The sequence below is a fragment of the Python bivittatus genome, unplaced genomic scaffold (genome assembly GCF_059951505.1).
Source record: "Python bivittatus isolate LINGU-HERP-01145 unplaced genomic scaffold, Pbiv_v1 ctg000590_np1212, whole genome shotgun sequence".
NCBI classification, from domain to species: domain Eukaryota; kingdom Metazoa; phylum Chordata; class Lepidosauria; order Squamata; family Pythonidae; genus Python; species Python bivittatus.
This window is the reverse complement of record NW_028277086.1, coordinates 33048-46226: the sequence shown is the minus strand read 5'-3', so window position 1 is coordinate 46226 and position 13179 is coordinate 33048. Positions and strand designations below refer to the sequence as shown.

General features: G+C 46.1%; 1 protein-coding gene across 4 annotated transcripts in view; it reads left to right on the top strand.

Moving 5' to 3' along the window:
* MAPK15 (mitogen-activated protein kinase 15) overlaps positions 1-13179 on the top strand; it is a 36136-nt gene that overhangs the window by 6072 nt on the left and 16885 nt on the right. For 2 of the 4 annotated variants that reach the window (XM_088148704.1, XM_088148707.1), the window contains exons 6-11: positions 368-531; positions 2728-2808; positions 5069-5208; positions 11194-11251; positions 11388-11525; positions 11659-11764. In XM_088148704.1, the coding sequence (XP_088004830.1) occupies positions 368-531; positions 2728-2808; positions 5069-5208; positions 11194-11251; positions 11388-11525; positions 11659-11764 (687 nt within the window). The other 2 variants (XM_088148706.1, XM_088148708.1) reach the window with 2 other exon arrangements.

Here is a 13179-nt window from a genome sequence, read left to right as displayed (position 1 = left end):
TCACTTATCACTCAGCAGTTAAGCTTTAAAGCAGGCTCCATCAAAGGAGATTTTAAAGCCTCATTATACTCCATAAAGGATTATTCTTTTAAGGGGAAAGGACTAGGCCTTCCCTCCCCTCCTAGGTTCCAACCTCCCCTCAAAAAATGTTCCCCATCCTGCACTGAGGCCTTAAAATACATTTATTTTATAATACGTTGGAGGAAAACCTCTCATCTTTGATCAATGCTATTCCAAGATAAGAGCACTTCCTTTTTTTTACCTGCTCCTAGTAGAATTGGACACAAACCAAGCCAGTGGGCTGAATGATTTGGTAGTTGCATGGGTCCCACCCTCTCCATTTCTCTCTGTCTCCTTTCACTTCCAGCCTTCCAACGTCTTGTTGGACAGAGACTGCTTTGTGAAGCTGTGTGACTTTGGGCTGGCTCGTTCCCTGGGTCAGATTGAAAAGGATGAAAGCAACCCTGCACTTACTGAGTATGTTGCGACTCGCTGGTACCGGGCCCCTGAGATCCTACTTGCATCGAGATGGTGAGGAACGGAATCCATGAGATCTCTAGAAGGAGGGAGAGTGGTTCTCTCCTACTTCACTTTTCCTTTCCAGGGTCATAATGGCAACACCCAAATTCCCATATCTTTTTGAGGGCTTAAGGCAGATTAAACAAGCTGGAGCTGTAGAGTGGAGTTAGGGTTAGGGTTTCCCAGCTAGACGCTTGTTAGATTCCTTCTAGTGCACAATGCCACTAGGTTTCTTACAGAAGGGAACTGTTCTCCGTAATCAGGGTTTCTGACCTCCTGGATTGACTATAGTATGAAGTTTGTACAAACCTTGAGCCAAATTGAGGGTACAGTTTAGAAGCTAGAGGAGCAAACCACATAGCAATTCTCCCCGTTTTGAACCCGAAACAACCTGGTTGCTTCCTTGGTTCAGAATGTCCAATCAGAGAAGGACTTGTGGATCCATGTGTCGCATCTGACATAGCTTCAGCAACTGAAAGGATGACAGTGGGAAGCACCGCTGCCCTGATCCAGTTAGCACTCCAGGCCACGCAGGACGCTGGCCAATCTCGTTAATCTCAACTACCATTTGTCTGCCCTTCACTTCTAAGGCAACAGTCTGTCTAAGGTTTGAAGAGCTTTTAAACTTCTTCCTTGACCTGTTGCAAAGAGCATAACTCTGGGGCAATGAAATGACAGGAAGAGCTTGAGGAAGAGCCATCTGTTTGACAGGGCATCCATGAGAGAAATTACAAACCCAGACAACTATTAGCAAAGCAATCGTTACCCCAAATGTTATGGAACACTCGGGATTTTAAGTTCGCAATCCCAAGGATTGCAATGAAAAAATATTTCCAGTAGCATTATTCAGCATCCCCATCTCATGCAGGTTGAAAATGACTTGCTTATGAACCATCATTTATCATCAGTACTGCAACCGAGGTCTGTGCCGGAGACGAAAGGAAATGACAGCGGTCTTAATTGCTAAGGGACCTCTCCGGTGTTTCTGACAGACGCCTCCTGGGTTCCAGCACTAGCGAGTTTGCATTTCTTCTTCTGTAACTGAGTGCTGCAGTATCGGCAATGAAGCAGTTCGCAGGGCCATCTAAGGTTGGACGTATTCTCCTGTGCACCGCTGGCAAGTCCACTGCTTTATCTGGAAGTAGACTTTCCCATCAGCTATGAATTTGTTTCTTCAGAGCTCCTGCCACTTCCGGCTTTGTGGCTGCTGGAGGCTCTATTTTTTAAAAATTCCTCCATAAACAAAGGACAGCTTAGGAGCCGGTAAATTTAAATAAGAATTGGCAAATAAGATTTGGCCACCTCTTAATGGTTGCACTCCTGTTTCTTTCTTCCCCCCCCCCCCAACTTTTCTTCTTTGAGTTGCAAAGGTACAAGCTGTAAAATGATACCCATGTTAAGAGTGAGAGCTTGTAGGGAAGTCCTCTTTGGGGCAGAGGATCTGAGTGCTCAGGGAGGACTTAAGCCACCATTTCCCCTTCTGCCTTATTACTGGTTGATTTTCAAGGAAAGTCTCTTGCCTTAGTCGAATCTGCCTTTTGGTGACCCATGCAGTGTGTGTGTGTGTGTGTCTTCTTTCTCTTAAACAAGACCGGACTTGGTTGAACACCTATTTTCTGCTTTTGGTACGCCTACCTTCTCCCACTTCTTCATCCTCTACATCCTTTCCCCACCTTTCCCAAAAAATTGCCACCAGTCTATATGTGGGAAACCTTATGGTAGCAATCTTTTTAACAGGAACTGTAGCAGATGCCCCCAAATTCAAGGAAGAGCAAAGGAAAGCAAGAGGAATCACCATATAGCCATTATAAAACAAATAAGCCCATTTCCAAGACCCAAAGCAACTGGTTTCTGGAATGACATGGAATTTGTTTTTCTGTGCTGAGTTAATTTCTGTGAATGGCAGTGCTCACAGCACTCATTGGAACGAGCCAGGGAGGGAAAGGGCAGCGCAGCCCTCCGTGGGTGCATGGAGCGTGCAAGACTCCTGGAGGGCTCTCTTGCTCTCTGCTGCACCCTTACGATTGCGCAGTCCGTGCGGAGGATTAGCTTCCCTTCTTCCACATACTACACCTTCCTCTCCGTTTCTCCAGTGCCCTTCTGTAATTTCCTTCCTAAATAGGCCAGTCTGTCTTTGTCAAAATGACCCTGGGACGGACACTTCAAAGCTCCTTTTGGTTTATTTGTTTCCGCTTTTTTTTCCTGCAGCCACTGCAGAGTCTCCTTCCTAAGAAACAGCACGACTCTCTGTCTCCTCCTCCCATTGTCACTGTCGTTGCCTATCAGAAGGTAGCATTTACAGCTGATGCACGTGGGGGACACTCTCTCTGGAACTGTTGGGTGTTCTTGTGGGTCTTGCGTGTCAATCCACTGCTATGCTCACTTCCCGCTGAAGCACCTTCCTGTTAATTTCAGCAAGATGTCCAGCTCTGGACTATGGGGGAGGAGGGGCGCACCTCTTTGGGACGGCTCTCATAGTTCACTCTCTTAGCACCCAGCATCACAGATCACCTTATACCAGAGGAGGTTAGGGCAGGGGCTGCCTGGTGCAGGTGACTGTCAGGAGCCAACTACTAACAGTATCTGCTTTCAATGTCTTGAGAGAGATGCCTTCAACACCCTGGAGCATGATGGGACAGGACTTCTCTGCCAAGTTCAGTCTTCTCCCTAATGAACCATCATCAGCCAGAGTTAGATCCTGGAGTTGCTGGAGTGAGAGTCTGCTAAAATCAGCAGTGCCAGCAACACTGTGTGATTGATTCAGGTTGGATCTCTAGGTGTCAGCATCCTCTCTGTGACACCAGAACTACAGGAAAACTCTCCCTTGATCCCGGATTACAGGTAATACAACCAACCACTGAAGTTGTTTTGAAGTTAGTAATCTGTAGGTACAGGGTGTTCTGTTAGAGGAGAAGACAAAAATTACATGCAAACACACACTTTTATCACACTACAGTACTTACATATGTCATCTTCCCGATTGCCTTATTAGGAGCAAACTATGATAGAATTAAGATAAGAACACCTTGAAATTGATCATACGTAGTTATTTCTAACTTGCTTCTTTCTCTGGGAATTGTACGGGGCGGCAATTTGAACAAAGATTACCTGTTTCTAATTCTTGTGTACCTGTGCTTCTTATCCCCTATTCCCTTTCCTGCCAGCACTTCGTTTTGTGCAACTTATCTGCTGTTATCTGGCTTCTAGCTTGTTCTGTTGTGCACCCTAACCATGGCTTATAACTAAAGGCTACTAATGGCTTAGGGTTGGGGTTAGGCACTCTGATCAGTGCAACGTAGGGTGGAGATATCACTTCCCATGATCTCAACATTATACTTCTGCTGATGCAGCCCAAGATTGCACTGACTCTTTTAGCAACTTCAGCACATTGCGGGCTCATGTTTAAGATGCCCAGATCCTTCCAACAAGTACCACTGCCAAGCCAGGTAATGCCTATCTTGTACAAGCAAGAGTTGGCAGCCACCTATCTGGAATGGTCTGAAGACTACTGCCCTCGGCAGGGGGTTGGACCAGAGGACTTCTAACTGTATGATTCTGTGATAATTTACTACTCTCTGATCACAGCAGTAGCTGCTGGGCAGTGATAGGTGAAATTGAAAGCAATTATTTTGCTTACATGTTCATTAAAAATTTAAACTGCCCAATAGCCAAAGCTCTCTGGGTGGTTTACAAAATGATTTTCCTGGTGGCCACTAGGAGCAAATGGAAAATCACTTCCATTCTGCTAAAGCACATTAAGTTACCTGCCACATCCTTCTAAGTAAGGCAACCAGAAACGTAAGGGAAAGAGAGAGAGAGAGAGGGAGAGGCAGTGAGTAGTGGACACAGTAAAAAGAGTGAAAAGGAGTGAATCTGTACAGTGATACCTCAATTTAATGGACAAATTGCAGGAAGGAGATCCTCTTTTATTCTTCCAAATTGTCAAATTGGACAGTCGTCCATACCTGGTCTCGAAGTATACGGGAGCTGCACAAACCTTGAGCCAAATTGGAGTGGGAATGGGGAAGCAAATCAGGTAACCATATCACTTTGAAGTGACAGCAGCAAGATTTTAAAGCGTGGGTATTTATCTTCAAAATTAATATAAAGAAACTGTGCCATTTGTGACCAAAAAACCCTGTTCTTCCACAACCGCTACGTGATGCAGATTTTTGGACCGCATGAGCCCTTGGCTGGATTCAGCCTCAGTATTATTCTTGTACATAACATTTCATCATGAGCTCCAGAAAGTTTCTTTGTTCACTTTCTTAATGAAATCACATGGCATGACTAGTACTGGAACTTTATCATCATATCAAAACCAAAGCCATTTCCAACAGTTGATCTCTGACAGTTGAAACAGTTTTCCCAGGTTAGATCTTCTTGGAAACAAATCTAGTGATTCCTCTTTTATTGCTTGTTTGCAGTAACAAACAGACTGGCCTTTTTCCATGCTCAGCTCTAGGTGACCGCTGCCTTTTTCTGTTCCCCACATTTTTAGCTTTTTAGCTAGCCCTGATTTCAGCTGCCTTTTCTTCCTTTCTTGCAGTTACACCAAGGGGGTGGATATGTGGAGCATTGGCTGCATCTTGGGAGAAATGCTTCTCGGGAAGCCTTTGTTCCCAGGGACATCCACAGTCAACCAGATAGAGCAGATTCTACATATTATTCCTCCCCCGAGTGCAGAAGGTAAGAAGAACTCTGTGTGTGTGTGTGTGTGTGTGTGTGTGTGTGTGTGTCTACTTGGAGCTGATGTGTCAGATAGGTGGAGCTGTGTACAACTCCCTTCCTGGTTGTAACAAGCTGCATTTTTTAATCACCATCGCTTTGTTTCCTGCTTTGCTGAAGGCTTCCTCCAGAATCTTACTGGTTTGTGTCCTAAAATGCCTTGTGGATCCAGAAGATATTTTGCTGTTCCTCTTGCTGAGTCCGGCTGGTGCACAGACAGGGAGCTTTTGAATACTTTCACAAGCAGGAATAAAGACAATAGTCCTGGCATGTTTGATGTTTTCCTTTCTTAAAAATCAGGTGCTTCTGAAGATCTCACACTGTAAAACTCTCAGGGAGTTGGACTCTCGAGGAGCTTGGTACTGACTCCAGTCCTCCTGATAAGATACATTGGCAGGAACCACTATCTCTACCTTCTTCCTCAGCCAGGGTTCACTGGGCTGGCGCATACAGATGCCCTGGTTCTCCCCTTTCTGAAATGATACTCGCTTTTTGGGTCCCTGGCTATATTGCTGGGAAGAAAGGCATTTGCTTTCTTGAAGTGGAGCTGAATCCAGGGTCAGAGTGGAAGTGAATCATAGGGTTGGAAGGGACCTCAGATGTCATCTAGTTCAACTGCCTGCGAAGTGTAGGATTTGTGCAGGATTCCAGTGCCAGACAGTCTAGGGAACTGAGAGGACACACGGAGATCAGCAACCCAATCACCTCTGTCACCTCCCGAGTTTTGAGGAGCAGGAAGGTAATGTCTGGGAAACAAATTGCCACCAAATTGGCCAAATTGTGGACAGCGCCACCAGAGTCAGGGTAGAGAACCACCCAGCACCCCCTTTCTGCCCCCAGCCACAGAGACAGCGTGGACCAGCCTCATTTTGAAATGGCTCTTGTGTCTGTGTCCCAAAGCCAGAAAGGAAGCTTAACAGCAAAGTAAGCCTTCTTTCTGGGTCCAGAAATCATGAAAAGCCCTGGGTCCGATAGACTGCCCAGAAGCTAACCGAGGTTGCTTGGGGGGTGGGGGTGTCATTTGGACATAGTCCAAATCCAGAAATGAAAACGAAGAGGGGTCGCATAACAGTGCCTCACATAAAAATGGCCTCTGGGGCCATACAGTGGATGCCCCCACAGTTCAACTTAATCATAGCTTATTCAACTCAGTTTTCTAGGTTTCAACTCTGTTCTGCACAGCCCACCAGACAAGCGTGACTAGTTTGTGGCTCGGTATGTCGTCACGCAAACAGGGAAGTGCAGGAAACAGTAAGGGAGGCAGAGAGCAGCGTGGCAGGTCTCGTTTAGGATCTCTAGAGAAGTAAATGGAAGAGGAAAGGGGATAGACCAGCCGCTCCCTGAAGATGCCTGTTAAAGCACTTTTTCAAACCTGCCTTTTGACACGCCCTCCCACTGGCCTTTCCCTACTCAGGTGGCACCTGCCTCTAAGTGCTGAGCTGTGGCCTGGCCCTGGCTTCTCCCCAGGATGTGGGTTTCAATCTCTAAGCCCAGGGCTTTCAGGTCAGAACTGAAGATTCTTTCAGGGTGCCCACTGGAAAAATGAAAGGGCAAAAGGAGTTTGCAGGGATGTTTGTTTATTTGTATTTCCTGGATTTATATGCCACTTAAGCCCTAAACTGACTGACTGATGTAGATACCCAGTTGTTGTTTAGTCATTAAGTCGTGTCCGACTCTTCGTGACCCCATGAACCATATTGCGCCAGGCCTTCCTGTCCTTCACTGCCTCCCTGAGTTTGCTCAGTTTCATGCTCATTGCTTCAGTGATGCTATCTAACCATCTCATCCTCTGCCGTCCTCTTCTTTTGCCTTCAATCTTTCCCAGCATCAGGGTCTTCTCCAAAGAGATCTCTCTTCGCATTAGGTGACCAAAGTATCTGAGCTTGAGCTTCATTATCGATCCTTCCAATGAGCAGTCAGGGTTGATTTCCTTTAAGATTGACTGGTTTGACCTCCTAGCAGTCCAGGGGACTCTCAAGAGTCTTCTCCAGCACCACAGTTCAAAGGCATCAATTCTTCGACGCTCAGCCTTCTTTATGGTCCAGCTCTCACAGCCATACATTACTACTGGAAAAACCATAGCTTTGACTATGCGGATCTTTGTCGGCAAGGTGACGTCTCTGCTTTTTAATATGCTATCTAGGCTTGCCATAGCTTTCCTCCCAAGGAGCAAGCGTCTTTTAATTTCATGGCTGCAGTCTCCATCTGCGGTGATCTTGGAGCCCAAATAAATGAAGTCTGTTACTGCTTCCATTTCTACCCCTTCTATTTGCCAGGAATTGATGGGTCCAGATGCCATGATCTTAGTTTTTTTAATGTTGAGTTTCAAGCCAGCTTTCGCACTCTCCTCTTTCACCCTCATCAAGAGGCTCTTTAGTTCTTCTTCACTTTCTGCCATTAGGGTGGTATCGTCCGCATATCTGAGGTTGTTGATGATTCTCCCTGCAATCTTAATTCCGGCTTGTGATTCTTCCAGCCTGGCATTTCTCATGATGTACTCTGCATATAGGTTAAATAAGCAGGGTGACAGTATACAGCCTTGTCGTACACCTTTCCCTATTTTGAACCAATCGGTTGTTCCATGACCGGTTCTGACTGTTGCTTCTTGGCCCGCATACAGATTTCTCAGGAGACAGGTAAGGTGGTCTGGTACTCCCATCTCTTTAAGAATTTGCCACAGTTTGTTGTGATCCACACAATCAAAGGCTTTTGCATAGTCAATGAAGCAGAAGTAGATATTTTTCTGGAACTCTTGTGCTTTCTCCATGATCCAGCGAATGTTGGCGATTTGATCTCTAGTTCCTCTGCCTCTTCGAAACCCAGCTTGTACATCCGGTAGTTCTCGGATCATGTATTGCTGAAGCCTAGCTTGTAGGATTTTGAGCATAACCTTGCTAGCATGTGAAATGAGTGCAATTGTGCGATAGTTTGAGCATTCTTTGGCGTTGCCCTTCTTTGGAATTGGAACATAAACTGACCTTTTCCAATCCCGTGGCCACTGTTGCGTTTTCCAAACTTGCTGGCATATTGAGTGCAGCACTTTAACACCATCATCTTTTAGTATTTTAAATAACTCAGCTGGAATACTGTCATCTCCACTAGCCTTGTTGTTAGCAATGCTTCCTAAGGCCCACTTGACTTCACTCTCTAGGATGTCTGGCTCAAGGTCAGTGATCACACCAGCGTGGACATCAGGGACATTAAGATCTTTCTTGTATAGTTCTTCTGTGTATTCTTGCCACCTCTTCTTAATCTCTTCTGCTTCTGTTAGGTCCCTGCCTTTTTTGTCCTTTATCATGCCCATCTTTGCACTAAACGTTCCTTTCATATCTCCAATTTTCTTGTAGAGATCTCTAGTCTTCCCCATTCTATTGTTTTCCTCGATTTCTTTGCATTGTTCATTTAAGAAGGCCTTCTTATCTCTCCTTGCTATTCTCTGGAAATCTGCATTCAGTTGCTTATATCTTTCCCTTTCACCCTTGCTTTTCGCATTCCTTCTTTCCACAGCTATTTGTAAAGCCTCATCAGACAGCCATTTTGCTTTCTTGCATTTCTTTTTCTTTGGGATGGTTTTAGTTGCTGCCTCCTGTACAATGTTACGGACCTCCGTCCATAGTTCTTCAGGCACTCTGTCTACCAAATCTAATCCTCTAAATCTATTCATCACCTTCACTGTGTACTCACAAGGAATATGATCTAAGTCATACCTGAGTGATCTAGTGGTTTTCCCTACATTCTTCAATTTAAGCCTAAATTTTGCAGTAAGAAGCTCATGATCTGAGCCACAGTCAGCTCCTGGTCTTGTTTTTGCTGTCTGTATAGAGCTTCTCCATCTTTGGCTGCAAAGTATATAATCAATCTGGTTTCGGTATTGACCATCTGGTGATGTCCATGTGTAGAGTCGTCTCTTGTGTTGTTGGAAAAGAGTGTTTGCTATGACTAGCTTGTTCTCTTGACAGAACTCTATTAGCCTTTGCCCTGCTTCATTTTGTACTCCAAGGCCAAACCTGCCTGTTATTCCGATTACTCCTTTGCTTCCCACTTTAGCATTCCAATCCCCTATGATGAAAAGGACATCTTTTTTTGGTGCTAGTTCTAGAAGATGTTGTAGGTCTTCATAGAAGCGGTCAACCTCAGCTTCTTCAGCATCAGTGGTTGGGACATAGACTTGGATGACTGTGATATTGAATGGTTTGCCTTGGATACGCACTGAGATCATTCTGTCGTTTTTGAGGTTGTACCCCATTACTGCCTTTCCGACTCTCTTATTGACTATGAGTGCAACTCCATTTCTTCTAAGGGTTTCTTGCCCACAGTAGTAGATATAATGGTCACCCGAATTAAATTCACCCATTCCCGTCCATTTCAGTTCGCTGATTCCCAAGATGTCGATGTTCAGTCTTGTCATCTCATGTTTGACCACATCCAGCTTGCCTTGGTTCATAGATCTTACATTCCAGGTACCTATACAATATTGTTCTTTACAGCATCGGACCTTCTTTTCGCTTCCAGATACATCCACAGCTGAACGTCCTTTCGGCTTTGGCCCAGCCACTTCACTCTTTCTGGAGCTACTTGGAATTGCCCTCCGCTCTTCCCCAGTAGCATATTGGACACCTTCCGACCTGAGGGGCTCCTCTTCTGGCGTCATATCTTTTAGCCTTTTAACATTGTCCATGGGGTTTTCTTGGCAAGGACACTGGAGTGGGTTGCCATTTCCTTCTCCAGTGGACCACATTTTGTCAGAACTCTCTGTCATGACCTGTCCGTCTTGGGTGGCCCTGCACGGTATAGCTCATGGCTTCACTGAGTTACGCAAGCCCCTTCGCCACGACAAGGCAGTGATCCATGAAGGGGAGATACCCAGTAGTGTAACCCAATTAAAAACTAAGTAGTATTTACCCAAATATACCAGGCAGTGCCAACAACCATTCTGTAAAACTCTCCACCCTGCAGGAGGCATGAAAGTTGTCCTCTCAGACCCTAGGCCATGCTGGAAAAGCTGAGAAGGCCCTCCTCAGTGGTCCCTACAGATGAGACCCTGAGGGAACCTTCTTAAGGGAGAGGTGGAAGCCAACGGGAGTTCCATGGAAACCCCCTACTGAATGAGCCGTCAAGGGCTTTAACAGAAGACTGACCTGAGAAGCTGTGTGTTCTAAGGAGTAGATGGACAGGTGGCCTGCTGAATAGCTGCCGACGGTAAAGTCAGGGCTTGTCCTGAGGGCAGCTGATTGCCCACCAGGGGGAATGAGTGTCTGCTTTCACCTAGTAAGCAGAGACTGAAGTGGGAAGGGAAGGCAGCCAGGTCCATGGATCAAGTGCACCGATGGACAAACAGGTTGTCCTTGATCCGTAGAACAGAGAATGACTTGTAGAGGGGCCCCTCCCAGGGGCAGTGAGAGTACAGCAGGGGTATCCTCAACCTGCCAGGGCCTGATAGGAGGAGGAGGCTGGGTCCTGGAGGGCATGGCAGGAGTGGCCATTGGCTAAATTGCCTGCATGGAGGGTGAGGGGAAAGTTCAGAGGCTTTGGATGAAGGGTTAGGGTTAGGTTAAGGTTGGGAAGGGGCATGGCCAACATTGTAGAGGCCACCCTGAGGTCAACGAGGAGGCTGTTCCATAGCCTGGCCAAGGCAGGGCCACTGACCTCATCCCCCTTGCATCCCAGTTGTATGCGATCATTGCATTTTCCCTGGGATCAGGGGGGTTGATTCCAGCTGGAGAAGGTGGTCTCTGGCCCTTGTGGTGTTTTCTCATTTGGGAGAGCAGTCTTCTGGCCTAACTCCTGCTGGAGTCTCCCCCTCTTACGTGGTGACATGCCTGAAAGATCAGGGAAGGAGAGAATCGGTAACTTTTTGTTGTCTGAAGCTGGGCCCTAAGCAGGTGCTGCTTAGGTCGAAGGCTCTTCCTTCTCTCAGGGACCCCGATCTGTTGCTTTGCTTTGCAGATCTGGAGGCCTTCCATTCTGTCTACCGAGCCTCTGTTATCAACCGTGCGAGCTGCCAGTGAGTGTTTTCGTTTGCTGAAAGGATCACAGTTCCAGAGAAGTTTCACCCTTTCACCCTAGCAAGGGCACCGGGTAAGGCTGGCTGGGAGTGCTCTATGGATTGGAACTGCAGCATGTTTTTTGTCTGACTGCAGGCCCCAGCTGACCCTGGAGGAACTTTTGCCTGCCTCCACCCCTCCCCAGGCCCTGGACCTTCTGAAACAGCTCTTGGTGTTTAACCCTGAGAAGCGGATAACGGCAGAGGAGGCGCTGGAGCATCCCTATGTGCAAAGGTGAAAGCTCCATGGAGCTTGGGTGCAGCCATTCTGTCTCTCCTGTGCTGCGAGATCAGTGTGCAAAGCTATTCCTGTGCCTGTTTCAGCCTTCTTTGGTTACCTTTGTGCTCACCAGGCCGTCTCTCTGTAGGTTCCACTGTGCTGCCAAAGAACCTGCTCTAGACTACAATGTGACCCTTCCTCTTGCTGATGATGTGCAGCTCTCGGTGGCTGAGTATCGCAATCGAGTTTATGAGGTAATGCCCTGCTGCGAGCACAGAATGGATCCGAGGGGCCTGTAGTCGTAACCTTGGAAGGATCCTTAATGGCCCAGAGGGCTGAGAGATGGCACGTGTCCTGTTCTTCCAAAAGAGGGGAAAAGGCGAATCCATGGACTTACTCCATCTGACATTACAGAGAACATTCTGGACAGTTGTTCATCACAATTAGTCTTTGAGATCTTGGAAATAGTGCAGGGTCATCTTGAACGTGTCAAGCTAACTTTTCCTCCCTTTATCGCAGTATATCATGGGAGTATTGTGGACACAGTATTGCCGTGATTTTGGCAAAGCTTTTTGTGAAATATGTCAAGGCATTCTGATTAGTGAGTTATTGCAATGCGAGTTCGATGACATCCCAGTTCGGTGTTTGTCAGTGTTTGTCAGAGAGTGTTCAGTGAATTGGTCAAGAGAAGTGTTACGAGTTTAGTATTTTAATAATAAAGCCTGGATGAGTGGAACAGAGGGTGTACTTATCAGGTTTTCAGACGACAGAGAATGGGTGAGATAGCTAATACCATTGAAGTCAGAAACAAAATTTAGAATGGACCTGTTAGTTAAAGAAGTGGTTGAAAAAAAGAAAATGAAGCTTAACACAAATCAGTCAAGTTCTTCACTTAGGAATCATGTGGCAAGGGTCTGATATATAGGACAAGACATGCCTGGCATGGTAATATTCCAAAATGCAGGAAGACAGATTCCAGACAAACTGTAGGAAAGGCTTCCTAGCAGCCAGAGCAGTTTGGCAGTGGAGGCAGGCGTTTCGAGAGTTGGCCAGTCCCCCTTCAGCGGAAATGTTCATGGAGACCCTAGACCACTATGTGTTGGGGATGCTTGGATTCTGATTTGTTTGGCTTTGAGCAGGGAGTTGGAATGCATGGCCTAAATGGCCCCTTCCAGAACTAGCATTCTGTGAGGGGCAGATGACTTTTTTCCTCAAGGGGCTGCATTTTTATTTATTTTTTAAATTGGTCTTTAAATGGTTCCCCCCCCCCCCAATGGCCAGTAATGCTGATTGTGTAATGGGACCAGGCTTCTCTACCTTCCTCACTGGAGATTTAATGCATATTTTACAACTTAAATTGTTGGAAAAAGGCCCCAAGAAATCATGCTGCTGGAAATGGTAATTTTGCCTCTAATTTCAGCAAGTTTATCCTAGGAAGCTTTGGCGATCCCCATGTGGGCCATAGGCTACCCAGTCTTACTTAACACAAACCTGGCTTCCTCTGTATTTACTGCTTTTCCTGTTTATCCAAGAACATTTGTTTATTTGTTTTTATTTATAGCCATTTTTACACTGTCCCATCAAAGGATTCTGGATGCCATACAATAAAACATGAACATAAAATAGGTATTCCAGTCATTAAAATATAGCAAAAACCATGAAGAATGAT